The following is a 21,665-nucleotide window of genomic DNA, read 5'->3' as shown; positions in this document are numbered from 1 at the left end:
TCACCATTTGTCCCTAATGGGGGTCGGGAGGGTTGCTGGTGCCTATCCCCCAGCTAACGTTCTGGGCGAGAGGCGGGGTCACCCTGGACAGGTTGCCAGTCTGTCGCAGGGCAACACAGAAAACAGACAAGACAAACAACCATTCACACACACACTCACACCTATGGAGAATTTAGAGAGACCAGTTAACCTGACAGTCATGTTTTTGGACTGTGGGAGGAAGCCGGAGAACCCAGAGAGAACCCACCATGCACAGGGAGAACATGCAAACTCCATGCAGAAAGACCCCGGGCCGGGAATCGAACCCAGGACCTTCTTGCTGCAAGGCAACAGCTCTACCAACTGCACCACTGTGGAGCCCAGATTTGTTCCTTCGTTCATTAAATGAAATGGAGGCAAACAGTAGTCTGTAGCTAAGCTAATTATGCTAAATGGTTGATAATATCACAGAGTCTACCCACCTGTCTTGGAGAAAAACTGGGCCACACTCTTGTCTTTTTCTCTCTCTATCTCTTAATTTTTCTTTTTTTTTTAGAACCTGTCTTGATTATTTTTCTTAGCAGCATAGTAACCACCACAGTCATTCTTGTCTTTTACCAACTGCTGCTGAACACGGTCCGTCACCTTCAAGCGATAAGCAGGAACAAACTATTTCATACAGATCCACGGGTCTTCAGGGCAAATATGGATGTGTGCTTTTTGTTTCTGGGAGGGGGAACATAAAATTTTACTGCTAAAAAAATATTTTAAAAACATAATATGATAATATGATTTTGTTATTATCAGGGCCCTCGATTTTTCTATTTCTTTAAACCCAAAACAACAACAACAAAAAATATTTTGGGGGGGCCTGTCAGCCAGGGCCCCCCATTGGAATTGTCCTAACTTGTCTCCCCTATATGGCGCTCCTGCCTAGATCCAATCCACCTGCTACTGCAAGCGGTAGTTGTGGTCAGGACCTACAACTTCCACGCCCCCCTCCTTTGGAGAATCTGGACGCTGTCTTTGTTCCAAACACCAGGGCAAGGGATCAGAAAACAGAAATTATTCCATTCAAAAAGAACAGGAACATCTCTGGTTGGAAATCGGCGCTGTCCTTGTGGGTTTGATGGCTCTCTCATTTAATGGCACAAAATGAGAGAGGCCTTAGTTTTATTTGTAATCACAAAATTACCCTTTTGAATGTTGACAATCCATTTTTTCTTCAACTCATTCTCTTTAGGGAATAAAAAAAAGAACCTCAAAGTAGAGTTGCATTACATTGGCACTGTACACTTTGGGACATAACAGTGGTAGATTAATAAGCTATTCTATCTTATTTGGAATGAAAACGTAGTTTTTTTCCATGTCATCCTCCAATCAAACAGCCAATATGCACAACAAAAACAAGTCTAAAAGCCGACCACTTACCTTTTATGACTCTCATAAACCTAGATCGTACATATAATATTTTTATCTGGAAATTTGTCACACTGCTTATACAAATGTAGCCCATTATAAGCATTTTAAATAAGTCTTTCTGAGAAACATTGATGAACACCTGTCTTGGACACTAACAGTCTGTTCTTGTTTATTTCTTCATTTTTGTTTCTCCCCATGTTCCTCACATCAGCCACAGGAGCTGACAGACATTTTGGAGATCAGCAACATGGTGTTCACTAGCCTCTTCAGCCTGGAGATGCTTCTTAAGATGCTGGCTCTCGGCCTCTTTGGATACATCAAGAACCCTTACAATAGCTTTGACAGCATCATTGTTATAATCAGGTAGGAAGAAATATTTAGTTGTGCATTTGCAGTGAAATGAAAAGTTTTATATTAAAACTTTGTCATGTTATTGGAAAATCATTTTGACTCTGACTCCACAGCTTCACAGCTGCCAGTACAGGGATTCTGACTGAGGTAGCTAAGCCAAATGGCTGAACACATGAGGGCCTGTGTTTAATCCATTATGTAGTACGAGAAGAATTATGAGTTTGTGTTTACTGCGTTCTTTCACGCTGCTGTCATTTCCTTTAAAGAGAACTGAGTGAATCAATGCTGAGACAATGCTGCCTGATCATATTAATGTTAGGGACTACTCACGATATTTATCAGTAATTGTTCACCATGGCAGAAATGGTTAATTACTATTATGTGATCAGAAGTTCTTAGTTCACAGAGTTTTAAGTTTGATTCCCTTTTGGAGCTTTTCTGTGTGATTCTAAATTGCCCACAAATAATGTGGGCAATTTAAATCAGACGAAATGGGCGTCAATTAACTCGACTACTTTGTGCTGGTCTGTGCAGCAAAGATTTTTGTTTGTGCTCCTATCATTCTAAAGATATAAAGAAAAATGTTCTCCAGGGGTATTTAAAATAAATATATATTAAATATTTTATATTTAAAATATATATATTGAAATTTTATGTTTTTGTATAGCAGAAATTGTCATTTGTACTGCTATCATTTTGTAAGTTGCTAACCTATGACTATGAATACTTTAATTTTATGGTAGATCGTTGTGGCTCCGATCTAAATCAGGGTTTTCCCCACTGGGAGCTTAACGCAGCCTGTTGAATGTGACAGGTAGCCAATCAGAAAGCCCGGATTCTCCTCCTGATTACAGAGGGGAATCCCAAACAGCTGACACGGCGCAACCCGAAGTCCAGTGGACATTGGAGATGATATGTGGAAAAAACATTAATGTTTATAAAGCATTTGGTGCAAAGAATATAGAAATGATGAGGGGAGGAGTTGGAGTGAAATTGATACGCAGTTGATGAACCCGGTAACTTTTCAGCTGTTCTTCATTAACGTGACATAAACAGATTATAATGGTTTTCATTCAGTCAGGACGTTACACTGACACTAGAGCCACATGCACTGCAGGTAGATTGTAGTAAAGCATTGATTAATGCCTGGTTTTAAAATGAGTTAACTGAACTTGTAACCATTATTTTGTGCCCATTGTTGGACACCACACGGCACGATGGAACCGTTATGCCTAGGATTTCTGTCGGCTAATGTGTGATCTCTCAGGTTTTGAAAATGGGCCGACAATCGACCGACAGCTCTAAGATGGTGTAGTGTGAACTGGACATTACACTGAGGAAATGAGGAAGGGAGGGTCAGTGGAGAGCAGTGGAGTTGAACCTTTTTTCATTCAGTGTCATCAACAGAAAGAGAAAAAGGCTGGAAGAGACGATAATGGAGATAATTAAAATGACGTTTATAGTTTTAATTTATCCTGTGATTAATTGATTTATTGTTTATCACAACAGGCCTAATTATGTCATTCAAAATTATCTTACATTACATAATATATTTCCAAAAATGTGTGTACACAAACTTAAAAAATAACATGGCATTAATAATACATTTTATTTAAGAAAACAGGCATAGATGTGTAAGCATATTTAACTCTTTTTTGACTGTCAAAACAACAGCCTTTTGTCCATGAAAGAACAGCGTCTATGAGGTTAAGCCTTGTTCTCTATGAACCAGGGAAACTGTAGGTATTGGGTAACCCAAGTTTGACTCTGTTTGGTGTCACTGTGGTTCCTTGATGTCTTTCTCCCACTCTGGTACATAATGAAGCCACTTCTTTACAGTTTTGCTGTAGTTTTTGTCAGTCAACCTTTGATCAGACTGCAAGAGGTGATTTGTATTGTAGTTGGAAAATTTGTTTACAATATATACACAGTATAAACTTCAAATAAACTGATTACATTTTTTATTAACTACAAACATTTCCAAATAAGTTGATTAAATGTATTCAAAATTGTCCATATGCTGATTAAGATCCCACACAATTAGTAATGACCCAGTTCTTTTTACCCAGTTACCAACCTAAGAATCAAAAGACTGAATCACTGATTAGCAGATTTAGATCAGTGTTTATCAGTTCCGGTTCTCAACCCCCTCTGCCCTGCATGTTTAAGGCATTTCCCTTCTGCCACACCTGGATTGAATCTGTGGGTGATTATCAGCCTTCTGCAGTACTTGGTGGCTGTAGAAGAGGTCATGCAATCATTTGAATGAGCTATTCTGAAACAGAGGCACATCTAGTTAAATTAGTAAGCATTTCATAACAAAAAATGAAAAATAAAATTATTTTAAGCCCACCTGCAACCGCCAGCTCTACACTTCCTTGTCTATCACATGTTCTCCCTGTAGAAAACAAGTGATAGTAACCATAAATTCAGTTCTTCAGTTATCATATGTTACATGGAAAATTATTTACTCTTTTGCCCCTGAATGAAGAGATTGTTTTTGAATCTGTGTTTGCCAGAAGTAGATATGTATTCCAGTGTGCACTGTGTATTTCAGTGTGTGGGAGATTGTGGGTGAGGCTGAGGGAGGCCTATCAGTGCTGCGTACCTTTCGCCTGCTGAGAGTTTTGAAGCTGGTGCGCTTCCTTCCTGCACTGAGGAGGCAACTGGTGGTGCTCATGAAGACCATGGACAATGTAGCCACATTCTGCATGCTGTTAATGCTCTTCATCTTCATATTCAGGTATTTGAAAGTCTCCTTAGCTTTATTTATACATAATTAGGCCAAAGCAACCTAAGTGCTGTGAAGGCCTATTGTGATCATAGTGTTTCTTCTTATTATTACTATTCTTCCATCAAATGAATTGGCTTCTTGGGGGCTTTATCATATTCAAAAAGTCACCAAACCTCACAGAAAATTGTCCCCCAATTAAAATTTTCAGCTCCCGGTGGAATTTCAAGTGGGCGTGGCCAAAGAGCCACAGTGAGTAGTCGGGCAATAACTTTTTCGTTATTGCAAAATAAACATTAAGCCTGTGTTGGAGTTTTTCTGTTCTCCAAGTTGGTTCCTAATGTATGAGGTTCAAGAAGAATTGGCGAGTTGAAATCATCGGCCCAGTTTATTAAGGCCAAATTACAGTATTGGTCCACTATCATGCCTCCTTATCAAAAATAGCAAATGGTGCCTGACAACAGTTTCTGATTACTTTTCCAGAGCTTTATCTAAGTTAGGCCCTTAAGAGGGCATTCCCTTATGCTAGTGTTTTGTCAACCTTTTTTGGGCTAGCGCCTCCTATCCATTATTCAGGTTCCTTACCGCCCCCATGAAAGAATTTGTAGGATACTTTGCCTGCAAGTATTTTATTATTAATATTACTATCATTATAATTGATGTTTTGATTTTTATGGTTGTTTCATCAAAAATAATTTCCCAGACAACAAAAATAGCAATGTGAAAAGAAATTATTTTTACAGGCATCTAGGAAAAATGCAATGAACAGCGCAGGATATTCTGGTCAATATATTACTCTCTGCTCTGCGGGTTAAGGGAGTTGTATCGGTTGTCATGGCAACGGGTCTGTGTGTAGACACATGAAGCGAGGAAAACCAGAATATAAATGATTTAAAGTTGTTTCACCTGTTTATTAGCTTAAATCCCTGTTGATGTGGCGCTCTGCAGCTGCTGCCATTTTTAAATCTTTAGTAAATGACAAAAACGGGACTAATTGCGTCATTTGTTTGAATATTTAATCATCAATTAGGATGACATATTTCATATGTCCCATATATAAAATATTTGAGTCATCGTTTGTTACAGTTTGACAAACTAATAAAACTAACAGCAGAAACTGTGTAATTATTCACCAATATAAAAGAGCAATCTGCTTAGTCCTCTCTTGGATCTTGATAGAAACCAAACTGCTTATAGATTTATATCAAGGGAGAATACTTACAAACATCAGCAATTTCCTGTTAAACTATGTTTATAGAAATCGGGTGGTATATAAAGGCACTACGATAATTTTGTAACAGATTCCTGCTCTTTCCACATTGAAACACCCTGGTTTAGTGGACACTCACCGTGTAGTAATGGCACCTGCAGGAGTGTTGCTAGTGTTAGCGGCTAACAGGCAATGTCCAAACCAGTAATGTATATCAATGAAGAAATCCTACAACCGCTAAATTCTGACACTGCTCTGTTTTTGTTGACTTTTTGTGAAGAATAAAATTGTGCTGGTCTTCTTGAGATTTTGTGTCAATTTCTTCAGTAGTTCTTGGTGCAGCGCCCCCAGAGGCGACGGGGAAGTTAGTTTTTTTTCAGTTAGTTTTAGTCTTCTGACACAGTGCAGTGTGAATGCGTACTACGGTTCTGAAAATGTAACAAATGTTGCAATTTTAGTCCCCAATCAAACCGAGTCTACCGGTCTATCCGGCTGAATGCATCCTAAGTTTATTTTGTTTTTCATTCATATCCATTTAGTTTTTATTGATTAGTATTGTCCTCTCTTGGTTTATTGTTATGTCCCCTTTAGTTTCTTGTTACGAGTTTTATTTTATTGTTTATTGATTCTCACCACCAGTAATCTTCACTCATCATGCCATTCACCTGCTGTACCATTTAATCATCATGTGTTTTACCACATTTTCCACTCATAGGATCTTGATTTTTTGCTGTTCAGCACGGCATTGTCTGTGTTAACCTGTGTTAAACTCTATAAAATGAACGCTCTCTATCATGGTATTATCCATGGAAGGATTTCTTCAATTAAGTGGGTTCATCTTTCAGAGGGATACACAGTAAGGGTATCATGATTTTAGCAATTACATGTTTATAAGAGTAATATTCTGTTGTACATAAAATGTTTGAAAATCAGACACCAGACAAGTGAATCACAGCACCGTCATCAGTTGGTGTAACGCTGAACTGATGCGGTGAAGCTACCAGTAGCAGGTGAAGCTAACAAACACTGAAGAGAAGAAGAGCTGCCGTTGATACAGTTGCAGCCAAGCATGTTTTAATGTTACACAAAACAGTTTTAGTAAGTTGCTCAAAGTTTAAACTGGTATTGTTGTGCATTTAAGATGTAAAGTTTACCTACGAGCAAACGAATAGCAGCGCCCCTTTTGTAAAAATGTCCACCAGCGCCCCCTGCTGTCCTCTGAATGCCCTCTGCAGGGCGGTACCATGTAGTCATTTCCTTAATCATACGTGTGCATGCGTGTGTGTCTGCGAGCATGCCAGCAGGTAAAAAAGATAGAGGAAAACAGAATGATTTATTTCTAACATCTGAAAATTCCAAAAAGCATAAAACTGTAACGGACTGAATGTTCTGTTTTGGTGTACTTGCATACTTTTTTGTATGAGAAATGTGTTTGAGGTTTTTTATTTTAGTTCCTGATACACTTGAATGTAATCTGTGCTCTGTGGGGTCATGGAGCTGTTGCTTGTTAGTTGCCATGGCAATGGGTCAGCGTGTGACGGTAAACTGACACAGATTGAGAAAAATAGAACATAACTGGTTTTAAGTTGTTCTCCACTTGTTTCTCTACATCCCTGGACTAAATATCTTCATCTGATATCTTCATAGAATGTATCGATACTCAAAGCAGTCATCAAATAGGATGAAATAGTTTAATATAGGTTAGGAGCCAAAGTTTGTTCATTTTAAACCATGGCTCCTACAGTGGCAATGGCCTATATGCAGGGCCGGCCCAAGGTAGAAGCAAACTAAGCAGCCGCTTAGGGCCCCAAGGCCACTAAGGGGCCCCCTCAGTGGCGCTGATTTTTTAATTTTTTTACACAATTTGTTTTTACTATAATAAAACAAATTTTTTGATAATTTGTGTATAATATATGTAGAAATCATAATTTTACAGATAAAAAAAAACAAAACGTTTTTTTTTGGGTCCCTGGTGGCCGCGGTAGGTACCGCACGCTTAGCTGGTAAAATGAGCTGCTATGCAGAGCAACCAAACGTCCAAAACTCCTGTCAGAAGTTAAGTAAGCAAAACAATGTCTCAAAAAAAAGACTTATCCTTCAGGGAGGGAGAAAATAAAGAGGACGAATAGAAAAAAGCCAAGATAAAGGTTTGTTTTAATGTGCCTTGTTAATGTAATGTAAAAGATTTGTAAAGCTGCTAATAGAAAATTAGTTTGAAAATTAGCAGTTCAACAGCCAAACATTCATGCTAGTGTCTTTGTGTTTGTGTGAAACTGAGTTTAAACTTTAAATGACTTGATTCTCATGGTTGGCTCTGTATATTTCTGAGGTATTTTTGGCTTCAAAACGCCGTGTTTGATAAGGTTTGATAAGAGTAATTAAAACTTCTCAATGTTTGACAGTTTCTAGCAAAATGTTTTTATGTCAGGCTACATAGCTGCTACATCAATGAGCTGCTCTATGCTGTAATTCGGGATATGTTGTTTGCTGCTGAGCATAATTATTTTGTGGCTGACGCAAACATTTTTTACATCAACTTCTAAGTTATGTGAAACTTCTGTTAAAATCATTTGAAGGCTCAGAATCAGTCCAGTACCAGTCCACATTCCAAGAGAGGAAGACTCACCTGGTATAAATAACATTTTTAGCTCTCTTCTTATGCTTAAGAGAAATTAATTTAATCACAGAATGTCATGATTATGTGTGTAGAGTTGCACCGATTGCAGTTTTCTGGACGATCCCTGGGGACCGATCTTTAAAAAGCCTGACCTGTCAATTTTGATTTAGGTCGATATAGATTTTGTTTTGTGTCTCAAATGTCACTGAAAATACCAAAAAAGTCAGTGAGTTGGCAACAGTGGGGTGAATATTGTTAACTACAAACGTGCAGATCTGACCTTTTGGGTCGGTCTCTCAGTCACATTTCTCACTGCAAAGTAGAAGAAGACAGAGACTGATTTTTAAACTTTGCTGACAAAGATAAGATTAGGGGATAAGATGGGCTTCACATGTAAGTATCAGCAGATCATGATCCGCCAAAATTAAGGAAATCGGCACCCAGAAATCAACTGGTCGATAAATCAGTTGGCCAATAAATGTATCCTATATTATACATGTAATAATGTAAACAGTACTGCCAGAGATGCAATAAGTTTATAGCAGATGTGTGAATGATTTAATGATCGGACTGCTGATTGCAGCCACTCCACAATGTTAACAGAACTAGAGGGCCCCAAAAGCATATTAATGTCCCCATGGAGGCGTGGGCCCGCCCTGCCTAAATGCCACAGACTTTCTTTTAAGCACTCTCACATTTTTTCACCACATACAACACGTTCGGTGTAAAGGCAACAGCCTGTCAGCAATGGCTCCTCCATTGCTGCAGGACTATTAATGACGCTTGTAGAATTATTCAGATGTCCTTAAACACTCCAACAACGACAAAGGATTTAAACTGGATCTGTCGAGCTTCATCCAAACTTCAAAGGTAAGTTAATAAATCGTTTATGTGTTCACCATAATGCCTCATATATGTTTAACATAGCTAAGAGAGACAATCTCACAGAAATGTTTGTTAAATGTTAAGTGTTTTAATTATTTGTGTTACACAATTATTTGTGTGATAATCACACACACACACACACACCCACACGCCCACACACATATATATATATACACACTTGCTTTTTCACTATCTTGAGGATTTTTAATGTGTTATACTTTAAAAACTACAACACCGAGACATTTCAAACCTAACTAGATTATTCTGCACTAATAGCAGAATAAATCAAACATTTGTGAAACCTTCTAATTGATATGTGAAATTTATAAAATGTCAATAATGAATTTCACAACATTTTTTGCATCTGGAATGCATTAGATCTGAATTATCAAATTTGTTTATTTTAACTTTCTGTTTTCTTTCTATTTTTATTTTTATTATAGCTGGAGTTGGACAGGAGTTCTGTTTGGTGGCTCCCTGGAGGGAGGCATCGACTGAGCTAATGCTGCCAACAACTTTTCTGTCTCCTGCTATTAACTTTTTTGCTTTTCTTTATATAGAAATTATTCCTATCCATAGCTCTGTTTCCATTTTCTATATTTGCTCTGTTTTATAATTTTACCTTGATACTTACTTGGTCAATTGAAGTGGCAATGTACATCCTCTTGATTACTGACAAATGGGTCAGAACCACATGAACTGAGCTGGTTACTCAGATCAATCTGAATCTTTATTTCTCATTAAAACGACTTCTTGTAATTTTAAGACATTGTTACAAAATTGCATCTTTATTCTGCTGTTACAATGACTGCATTCTCGTGATTAAAAATTCTTGTAGCCTGGCCATAATGCTCCTTATACAATTCACAGAAGAGATGATTGAAATAAAGGCACTTTTTGAAAAGTAGTTTCTGTCATTTTTAACATTTCGATTAAAATCAAATCTGGTATGAAAGAAAATCTTGTAAGTCATATCATCTAGCCTTATTCATTATATTGAATTATATGACTGACTGCATATTACTTAATAGTCATATTTCTTTGCTGGTATTAGTGTATGAAAATGATGCATTTTAATATCTACATGCAAACACTTCATATAATGTAAACACTGATATAAGGGATAAAAGGTTTGAAATGTAGAGTGTTACAAAAAAGGATAACATTTTATTTTAAGTACAAACAGGATAACAAAATGAACAGTGAATATATAATATACTTTCTAGCAGTTACTCTGGAGGAGAAGGGAAGTCTGGTTCAGCTCAGTCCAGGATCACTGCAGTGTCAGGGTAGCCAATAAAGTCTGCAGGTAGATTTCTGCATATCTGGTCCTCCGGTTTCCAGATCATAATTTAACTGAGTACTGTAAATAAAAAGTTGGTCTGTGCTGTGATGATCTGGCTGATCAGGTCAGCAGGTCCAGGTGCTTGGATCCAAGCTACTAGGTAATTGGTAGAGCGGCTCAGTCATGGCTCAGACACATCAGGTGTTACAATGCAAAATTGAAAAATTGAAAACTTTAAAAAAAAACTAAGTGTTCATATTTAGCCACATGACATAATCAAAAACTAATAAACCCTAAGCTCTTTTTGAGAGATTTGCTTGAAAATATATTGACAATATCTCAGGAAATTAAATGTTTGTAAACCAGTTCTGGTATCACAATAAAAGAAACTGCAGAAAATATTTCAGAGATGTAACAACACTGAATTTACTGAGAAAGAGCAAATTTGAATATCTACTGCTTAGAAAATGCATGTTAAAATCTGAATATTCTTTTTGAAAGTATGTAGCTGAAAGTAAAACTACTAGCAAACCCAGTACAGGGTTTGCCTATAATCTGTACCAACATTAATACAAAGAAAAGATGCATAGAAGAGGTATTGGTTTATACAAGGCCAGGCAAACCTAAATTTACCATTTTAATAAAAAAGCAGTGGGCTGATGTTACTTTGTCGCTTCATTTTTCTAAGCAAAATTGCTGAGAGGAAAAAAAAAGTGAAAAAAGAGGAGTCAGGACTGACGCAAGAACAACAGATTATAGGGGAAAAATTCACTCTAAAGTGGATTATAACTTTGAAACAGCAAAGGTATCATGTTATATTTTTGGTATTCGGAAAATAAGCCCATCTTCGTAGGTGGAAGATCTGTGGATTTTTTTAATGTGGAGCAGTAAGACTTATATGGCTGAAAAGTAAAGGTTTTGGACTTTAATTTGACCAGCCTGTGAGGTTTGGAATGTGTTGCTTGGTGTTAGAATAGAAAGATGGATTAATTTTCAGAAAAAGCTGTTCTTAAACTACCGTGCTCGGTAACAAACGGGCACGTGAAGGGGCGCATTAACTGCAAAACAAACAAAAACTAAGGAGTTGCCTAAAAATAATTTCATACTCTATGTAACACAAACACATTAATGAACATACATTGACTTACCTTGTGCCAAATTGCTGCCTCTGTTCTCAGCCTGTTCACGTAGCAGTGAATTTCCTCCCACATTATTTTCCTCTAACAAATTATTGCACTGAACGAAGCACGAATTACTTCCGTCTTCCCATTTCTGACCATGGATCTTTAGTATCCTCAAGTTTGAAATACAACTACAGACAGCTACAAACTGTGTGTTTGCTTTAATGGCTAAATTTTGATTATGGTCTGTTGTCGCCTTGATATTGGCAGGAAAATGAAAAAACTAAGCACTGGATGGTACCAGCTAATTACTGAACACAGCGGCACAAAACAAAACTCAGTTGTTACACCAGTAGCTTGCAGATATTTTAACTTTTGTCTCTTGTTCATGGTACAGCTCTTGAAGCAATGGCTAAAAACAGTTGGAGGAACCGGAAACGGTCTTTGTGGTGAAAGTTTAAATGGAAGTATGTCACCACTACTTGTAGCTTATAGGTTATTGGGTAAAATGAAATTATGGGTAACAATAGAAGAGAAATGTGCACGGTCCTCTCCTGCATCTTGACAGAACTAGCAGAAACCAAACTTTTTATAGACTTATATCCAAAGAGAATACATGTTTTTCATATCCAAACATTGACACTTTTCTCAGCTTTAAATTAAACCATATTTTATTGAAATTTGATAAGAAATATGGGGGATACAATTATTTTTGTACATTACTTCTGCTCCATGTTTGATTCTTGTTCATCCATCCATCCATCCATTATCTGAACACCCTTCTTCCCTAATGGGGTCGGGAGGGTTGCTGGTTCCTCTCCAGCTGCGTCCCGGGCGAGAGGCGGGGTCACCCTGGACAGGTCGCCAGTCTGTCGCAGGGCAACACAAAGACATACAAGACAAACAACACACACACACACACACACACACACACACACACACGCACACCCACACCTAGGGAGAATTTAGAGAGACCAATTAACCTGACAGTCATGTTTTTGGACTGTGGGAGGAAGCCGGAGAACCTGGAGAGAACCCACCATGCACAGGGAGAACATGCAAACTCCATGCAGAAAGACCCCAGGCCGGGAATCGAACCCAGGACCTTCTTGCTGCAAGGCAACAGCTATACCTTCTGAGTTTCTTCTAGATTTGTAAACTATACTAACAGGAGTTTCTCTAGGTATTGCTCCAATATTGACAGTATAAAGCTAAATGCTGGTCTATAGTAATGAGTACTCAACAATTTCTAAAAGTAATAAACTAAACAGACAGGAAAGAAATAACACATCAGGAAACCAACATTCATACACAAACCAGCAAAGGGAGTGAGGTTGGGGGGATGTATCTGTGGCCATGAGTACTGTGTCCAGTTAGTCTGTGAACCCTGTTGCAGCCTGTTCTCCCAAACAACAGTGTCTGATATGGTATGGTATTATCTAAGAGCAATTAGATTATCTTCGTAAGGCTGAAGAGTCCAGCCTTACGATTTCATAGATGCCTTAGAAGGGAAGAGGAGATAGGAAAGAGCGGCTTGTTTACATATCCTACAGAAGATTTGAGATAGCCTGACACAGGGGAGCCCGTTCAAATAAGCAATATTCTTTCCTTCCTAATTTTTCTATTTGCCTTAAAGTCTTCACCAGTGCATATCTGCTTAATTTCAATCAGCCAAATTAGAAGGGTCATTCCCGCTGGAACTAGCAATATCTCTGACAACGATTCCTTCCCACTAGTGAGTTCTAGGGTTCACAACTGGGCAGCAAGAATCACATCCAACTTGAGCCTCTGTCCCACATCATGTCAGTCTGACTATTTGCTAACTGGCCCAATCCATCACAGATTTGTCAATATGCCAGGTATCCACCAACTCCAAACGGCAGAAATCTTATCATGAATCCAAATAAATCCAGGATATATCTCAGCACGTATGTCCCCACAGGACAAGTGGGCTCTCAATTACTCTGTCTTCTTTATAAAAAAATTTAATCCATTCCATTGAGAGTTAACTAGATTTATCTGGAAGAAAGGTTCCAAAAAAGTCACACTAAAACAGAGCAAGCAGGGCAATGGTGGGTAGGGAGGGAGCAGAGGAAAAAAGCGTCTGCCTTCACCGACAGCTACAGAGAAAAAGCTCTGGATGATAGCGACTATACACTCACCGGCCACTTTTATTAGGTACACCTGTCCAACTGCTCATTGAAGCAGATGTCAAATCAGCCAATCACATGGCAGCAACTCAATGCATTTAGGCATGTAGACATATCCAAGGCGATGTACTGCAGTTCAAACCAAGCGTCAAAATGGGACAGAAAGGTGATTTAAGAGACTTTTGAACATGGTATGGTAGTTGGCGCCAGGGTTGTTGGTCTGAGTTTTTCAGAGACTGCTGATCTACTGGGATATTCACACACAACCATCTATAGGGTTTTCAGAGAATATCCAGTGAGAGGCAGTTCTGTGGGCCAAATTCCTTGTTGATGCCAGAGGTCAGAGGAGAATGGTCAGACTGGTTTGAGCTGATAGAACTGCAACAGTAACTCAAATAAACATCGTTACAACTGAACCTTGAGGCGGATGGGCAACAGCAGCAGAAGACTGCACCTGGTGCCACTCCTGTCAGCTAAGAACAGGAAACTGAGGCAACAATTCGCACAGGCTCACCAAAATTAGACAATATAAGATTGGAAAGATGTTGCCTGGTGGAGACATTCAGATGGTAAGGTCAGAATTTGGCGTCAACGTCATGAAGCCTGCCTTGTATCAACGGTTCAGGCTGGTGGAGGTGCACCAGCCTGAACAGTAGGCTCCTGACCAGACAGGAGGTGTTGGTACTCCAGGTGAGGTCACTGGATATGTGCACACCCAGTGTAGGGGATATTTTCTCGGCACACTTTGGGCCCATTAGTATCAATTGAGCATCAATTCAAGTCAAAGTCAAATAGCTGATGCTATTTTGTCAATATGGACCAGACTCTGTGAGGAATGTTTCCAGTACGTTGTTGAATCTGTGCCACCAAGGATTAAGGCAGTTATGAAAGCAAAAGGGAATCCAACCTGGTACTAGCAAGGTGTACCTAATAAAGTGGCTGGTGAGTGTATTATTGTTATTATTATCTTTACAAAACGTTTTAGTGAATTTTGTAACCGTTTTCAACTGTGTGAAAGCACCGAGGAAATATACAGACTCATTCCATAAATTAGAATGACTGAAAAGTTCAGTTTTAGTAATTCCATCACAGTACCTGGACATTATATAGATTAATTAGATGACTCATGTTAAATAGCTGCTAAAAGGATTCAAGGATTGAAGGATTTTTTATTGTCATACCACCTTGAGAGTTTGTGGTACAAAATTTGTACTCAGGACCAAGATAAAGAAATCCGCTACACTAAAAAATTAAATAGATAAATGATTAAATAAAATAAACAAATTAACAATAAAGTAATTTAAGTGACATATATATAGTTATGTGTCTGTGTGTAAATAAACTGAGGTGAAGCTGCATTTGGTGCAGTTTGAGTTCAGCTGTCTGATGGCTGAAGGGAAGAAACTGATCCCCAGCCAGGTGATTTTGCTCTGGATGCTCCTCAGCCTCCTGCCTGAGGGGAGCGGCTGGAACAGCCTGTCTGCAGAATGGGTGGAGTCCTTCATGATAAGGAGCGCCCTCCTCCTGCATCGTGCTGTGTAGAAGTCCGAGGTGGAGGAAATGTTGCTCCCCACAGTCCTCTATGCAGCCTTGACCACCCTCTGCAGAGCCGTCCTCTCAGCAGCAGTGCAGCTGCTGTGCCACACGGTGATGCAGGTGCAGAGAATGCTGTCCACCACACAGCGGTAAAAACTCCTCAGGACAGAGTTCTCAAGTACAACTACCAATCCTCACCCGGATTAGCATCACGGTCAGAAAGCTAAACAAATAACCCAAAAAATAATTTTAATCTTCGAGCTGGCAATTTGAGATGCTGGTTCTGCTCTCGCTCCTGGACCGCCACTATGCACTACTGGTAGTAATATTTCACAGACATAGCGCCACTCAACCTTCACCAGACAGCGAACTCTCACACCAAACATCTGCTTAAAGCTGCAGCATGTAACATATCTAAAATCTTTTTTTATTACATGTGTATTATGTCTAAACAAGGTGAATTTATTGCCAGAGAATTTTTCCATTTTGCCAGATAACAGTATCATTTATACTTAAATTGAATACTTAATAGCCATTCCAGGCTATTAACAAAGATCGGTAATCAGCAGATGTCGGCCTCATGGATGATCGGTATTGGAATCGGCAGCAAAAAGCCTGATTGGAGCATCCCTAGTTGGTACACACTGTAACTGGTATTTTAGCACATTTGTCTATGCAGATCTCCTCTAGAGCAGTGATGTTTTTGGGGCTGTCGCTGGGCAACGCAGACTTTCAACTCCCTCCAAAGGGCTGTATGAGGTTGAGATCTGGAGACTGGCTAGGCCACTTCAGGACCTTGAAATGCTTCTTACGAAGCCACTCCTTCATGGCAGTGTGCTTGGGATCATTATCATGCTGAGGCATGGTGTTCTTTGGATGCAACTCAACATTCACTCTCCTCCAAACATGATGAGTTGTGGGTCTACCAAACAGTTCTATATCGGTTTCTTCTGACCATATGACAATTCTCCCAGTACTCTACTGGAACATCCAAATCCTCTGTAGCAAACGTAAGACGGCTTGGATATGTACTGACTTAAACAGGGGAACGTCTGGCACTGCAGCATCTGAGTCCCTGGTGGCGTAATGTGTTACTGACAGTAGCCTTTGTTGCGTTAGTCTCAGCCTTCAACAGGTCATTCACTTGATCCCCCCGTGTGGTTCTGGGATTTTTGAGATCATTTTGACCCATTTTGAGATTTTGTGTGGCACCCATGATTGAGTGAGATTATCAGTGGCCTTGTATGTCTTCCGTTTTTCTAATTATTGCTCCCACAGTTGACTTCTTCACACCAAGCTGCTTGCCTATTGTAGGTTCAGTCTTCCCAGCCTGGTGCAGGTCTACAATTCTGTTTCTGGTGTTCTTGCACAGCTCTTTGGTATTCACCATAGTGGAGTTTGGAGTGTGACTGAGGTTGTGGACAGGTGTCTTTTATACTAATAAGTTCAAACAGGTGCCATTACCGCAGAAATGAGTGGAGGACAGAGGGGCCTCTTAAAAAAATTACAGGTCTGTGATCAATTACTTATATATCAGTATAATTAGCAAATAAATTCTTTAAAAAAAATCAGAAAATGTGATTTTCTACATATGTTTTCTCATTTTGTCTCATAGTTGAGGTCTACCTATGATGTCAATTATAGGCCTCTCAGCTTATTAAGTGGGAGACCTTGGACAGTTGGTGGTTGACTGAATACTTTTTATCTCCACTGTTTTTAAGTTTTGGCTGTATTTTTTGCACAAAAAGGCATTCGAGTCACATAACTGTGGGTGCATCAGCACCCTCCTCTTCCCCACAATGCGCCCCCACCAACTTGTAACTTGTAACAAAGTTACACCCTTGAATAAAATACTACAGTCCACAGTATCATAGGCAGCTGAAAGTTTTTAAAGCATTAAAACAGCAGAGCTTCCTGAACCAGCAGTTAAAAGAAGATCATTACAAACTCTTATAAGGGGCTGTCTTTGTGCTATGGTGGGATTTAAAACCTGAGTGAAATTCACCAATCTTATAGGCTGCTAGAAGTCTCTGATGTTTGTGTGAATTTAACTCATGATATAACTGTGTGATGCAGGTGCTTTCTTGTCTGATTGTGGTTTGCAGCATTTTAGGAATGCATCTGTTTGGCTGTAAGTTTGGTTTGCGTCAAGAAAGTGGAGAAACTTTGGCAGACAGGAAAAACTTTGATTCTCTGCTTTGGGCAACTGTTACTGTGTTTCAGGTAAGACAAACTTTAATGCCTCACATGCAGACAGAGAGAAGAAACACATCAAGTGTTTGTACAGCTTTTTTCTCTTAATACATAAAGTCATCAGTTGAAAACTGCATGTTATATTTACTCAGGTTATATTTTTCTGATTCTAAAATTTGTGTGATGATGTGAAGCGTGTGACAAAAAACAAAAATAGAAGAGATCTGTAAGGGAGCAAATACTTAGTCACAGCAGTGTACATTGTAGATACAATTTTACAGTGAACATGAATAACATTCAAACTGTATCTGCTAATTACCTTCTCTGTTATTTCATTTGCTCAAGTGAGGGAGCAGTCACGCTCTTTTTTCCTTTCAAAATATATTTAAAAAAAACCTCCCAGTGGGCAGGTAAAAAAGCCTTCACAGAGGCAGCAGTAAAACACACACACCATACGATATTATTCTATCACTTACAAAAACTCAAATGAAAAGAATGCAAATATTTTCATGCTTCAACCCACCCGATTGCAAATTAGCCTGTGTTTGAGGTGATTTAGCGTGTGTTTTTTTCCTTACCTTATGACTTCTGAAAGCTTTTCTCTAATCTGCAGATCCTCACCCAGGAGGATTGGAACTCTGTGCTGTACAATGGGATGGCCTCCACCTCCCCGCTGGCTGCCCTCTACTTCGTGGCCCTCATGACGTTTGGAAACTACGTACTCTTCAACCTGCTTGTTGCCATTTTAGTTGAGGGTTTTCAGGCAGAAGTAAGGGCAACGATGCTGTTTTTATTAGAGCTACTTAGAGGAAATGAACATAATTGTGCTCTGTTGTGCTAATGATACCAAAGCTTCCTGAGAGCTGTGTCTCTTTTATCACTCTACCCTCTCTTTTTCTCTCCCTCCCCTCTCTGTGTATCTGTCTTTCTCACCAACATGCACACACGCTGACAATACTCTCCTGGTCAGTGTAGAAGACTGTTTGATATCGCTTGCCGTTTACAGCTGGTGTGCTTTTGTTGTTTAGTTTCCATCTTTTATATCCATCATCTGAGAACACTTGCTTTCCATCATGCAAACACACATGCATAGATACCCTTTGCCAAAGCTGTCTGCCTCAATCTTTCTGGTGTGAATTTTAATTAAATTCAGTAAAGCTATATTGGCGTGACGACAGGAGATTTCTGCCAAAGCAATGCACATAACTCAACTAGGGAACACTGGAGATTCCCTCCGTCTCCCTGTTTGTCTCCTGTCCTTTGTCTCTTAATCAATCCCTCCCAAGTTCCTCCGATCTTTAGACAACTCAGAAGTGTGTGCAACAAAGGGTTGATGGTGATGGTGATAAAGATTGTGATGACAGGAGTCATCTCGGTGTACGTGTGCCCCTGTGTGTTACAGGGTGATGCCAACAAATCAGAGTCTGATGATGAGAGGCAGTCGTTGGGCTATCAGGAGGAGGAGAACCTCAAAGAGCTCTATGCTGCAGGTAAAAGGTGGCTTTGACGGTTTGCTTTTGAAGTTTTGTCTGACCCTTGAATTACAAGTACTACATAAGCTGTCCATTATCCAAGTTGGTTTGCAGATCAACTTCCTGGTGATGCAATTACATTAAATAGATTATATTATATGATGTTGCATACAACAGGCAATTCTCAGTTAAATTGAAAAGCATCTCTGGTCAGTTGATGTATGTGACCATCTAAATCAGCTGCATGTGTCACCTTCTCACAATCTGCAGATTAAAATAAAAAAAAAATGTAATGATGTTTTGTTTCTCCTCTGCTAGAGGTGATTTTAAAAAATGTTTCTCTATTATTTAATAGAGTTTGACTGTACACCAGTTTTTAGTGTGAAAACTACACACTCTTTTATTATGAGGCCTCCATCCATCCATCTATCCATCCACTTTCTTCCACTTATCCGGGGTCGGGTCGCGGGGATAGCAGCTTCAGAAGGGAGGCCCATTCCTCTGGAGGAATCCCAGGGGGTTCCCAGGCCAGCAGAGAGACATAGTCCCTCCAGCGTGTCCTGGGTCTTCCCCGGGGTCTCCTCCTGGTGGGACGTGCCCAGAACACCTCACCAGGGAGGCGTCCAGGAGGCATCCTGACCAGATGCCCGAGCCACCTCAACTGGCCCCTCTCGACGTGAAGGAGCAGCGGCTCTACTCTGAGTCCCTCCTGCATGACTGAGCTTCTCACCCTATCTCTACGGGAGAGCCCAGCCACCCTACAGAGAAAACCCATTTCGGCCGTTTGTATCCGCGATCTCGATCTTTTGGTCATGACCCAAAGCTCATGACCATAGATGAGGGTGGGAACGTAGATCGACCGGTAAATCGAGAGCTTCGCTTTTTGGCTCATCTCTCTCTTCATCACGACGGACCGGTACAGCGCCCGCTTGACGGCAGACGCTGCGCCAATCCGCCTGTCAATCTCCCGCTCCCTTCTTCCCTCATTCGTGAACAAGATCCCGAGATACTTGAACTCCTCCACTCGGGTCAGGACACCCCCCCTGACCCGGAGAAGGCACTCTACCCTTTTCCGGCTCAAGACCATGGCCTTGGATTTGGAGGCACTGATCGCCATCCCAGCCGCTTCACACTCGGCTGCGAACTGCTCCAGCGAGAGCTGCAGATCACGACCCGATGAAGCCAACAGAACCACATAATCCGCAAAAAGCAGAGATGCAATCCTAAGGCCACCAAAACGGATCCCCTCAACACCCTGGCTGCACCTAGAGATTCTGTCCATAAAAGTAATGAACAGAATCGGTGACAAAGGGCAGCCCTGGCGGAGTCCAACCCTCACTGGAAACGAGACCGACTTACTGCCGGCAATGCGGAACAGACTCTGACACCGGTCATACAGGGACCTGACAGCCCATATCAAGGAGCCCGGTACCCCATACTCCTAGAGAACCCCCCACAGGGCTCCCTCAGGGACACGGTCAAACGCCTTCTCCAAGTCCACAAAACACATGCAGACTGGTTGGGTGAACTCCCAGAACCCTCTAGGACCCTGCTGAGGGTGTAGAGCTGGTCCAGTGTTCCATGATCAGGACGAAAAATACACTGCTCTTCCTGAATCCGAGGTTGACTATCCGATGGACCCTCCTCTCTAGGAACCCTGAATAGATTGGTGCAGCATCTGCCGTCAAGTGGGCATTGTACCGGCCCGTTATGGTGAAGAGAGAGCTGAGCCAAAAAGCGAAGCTCTCGATTTACTGGTCGATCTACTTTTCCACCCTCATCTATGGTTATGAGCTTTGTGTTTTCTCCGAAGGGTGTCTGGGCTCTCCTTTAGAGACAGGGTAAGAACCTCAGTCATCCGGGAGGGACTCAGAGTACAGCCACTGCTCCTTCATATCGAGAGGAGCCAGTTGAGGTGGCTCAGGCATCTGGTCAGAATGCCTCCTGGTGAGGTGTTCTGGGCGCGTCCCACTGGCAGGGGGCTCGGGGAAGACCCAGGACACATGGGAGGGACTATGTCTCTCAGCTGGCCTGGGAACGCCCCAGAGGAGCTAGAACAAGTGGCTGGGGAAAGGGAAGTCTGGGCCTCCCTTCTGATGCTGCTACCCCTGTGACCTGACTCTGGATAAGTGAAAGAAGGTGGATGGATGGATGAAAGACTTTATGGTATTCTGATTAGTACAGTAATTGTACCTCAGCGCTGCTCCAGCCTATTGGCTACCGTGGGAGTTCCGGTACCCCCGCGGGTTTTCAGTGGTGCGGGTCTGCAGTGGTGCCCGCCAGCCACCGCAGATCCTTTCACACAGTTCCCGCGCCCGTCCACCAGGTGATATGCAATGATGTGTTTGGCAACACTTCCCGATGATATACAAAAAATCTGGTGCTGATCGGCTGACACGGTGAGGAGCTATAACTGAAGGATTAAACTAAGGTTGCAGTGTAGTCCCATTACAATTCAATGCTTTTGGGCTCATTAGAGGTTCACAAGAGTCAATCATAAAACGTTACATGGAAATCTGATGATGCATTTTTGATTTAGAGAGGACCATATGTGTTTCTCCATCGATCTCTTTGTCATTGGTGGAGTGACGCTGTAACCCCTACTGGCGAATTACTGATGTAGTTACTCATTATCTTTTTTTCATTTCTCTGTCTGATGCAAGTTATTTCTCTGAAAACTGCTTCTCCCTCAATCTCTTGGTCTTTTGTGGAT

At 40.7% G+C, this 21,665-nt stretch overlaps 1 protein-coding gene across 4 annotated transcripts in view; it reads left to right on the top strand.

Annotated features, from left to right (window-relative positions):
* The window catches only part of LOC122829855 (voltage-dependent T-type calcium channel subunit alpha-1G-like), a 174,154-nt gene that overhangs the window by 103,923 nt on the left and 48,566 nt on the right, over positions 1-21,665 (top strand). For all 4 annotated transcript variants that reach the window (XM_044114740.1, XM_044114742.1, XM_044114741.1 and 1 more), the window contains 5 exons: positions 1,613-1,764; positions 4,310-4,495; positions 17,393-17,510; positions 18,094-18,249; positions 18,883-18,970. In XM_044114740.1, the coding sequence (XP_043970675.1) occupies positions 1,613-1,764; positions 4,310-4,495; positions 17,393-17,510; positions 18,094-18,249; positions 18,883-18,970 (700 nt within the window). The remainder of the gene's footprint in view (positions 1-1,612; positions 1,765-4,309; positions 4,496-17,392; positions 17,511-18,093; positions 18,250-18,882; positions 18,971-21,665) is intronic.

Source organism: Gambusia affinis, linkage group LG04 (assembly GCF_019740435.1).
Source record: "Gambusia affinis linkage group LG04, SWU_Gaff_1.0, whole genome shotgun sequence".
In the NCBI taxonomy this organism is placed as follows: domain Eukaryota; kingdom Metazoa; phylum Chordata; class Actinopteri; order Cyprinodontiformes; family Poeciliidae; genus Gambusia; species Gambusia affinis.
The sequence above is the reverse complement of the archived record's forward strand: the minus strand, read 5'-3'. Positions and strand labels throughout refer to the sequence as shown.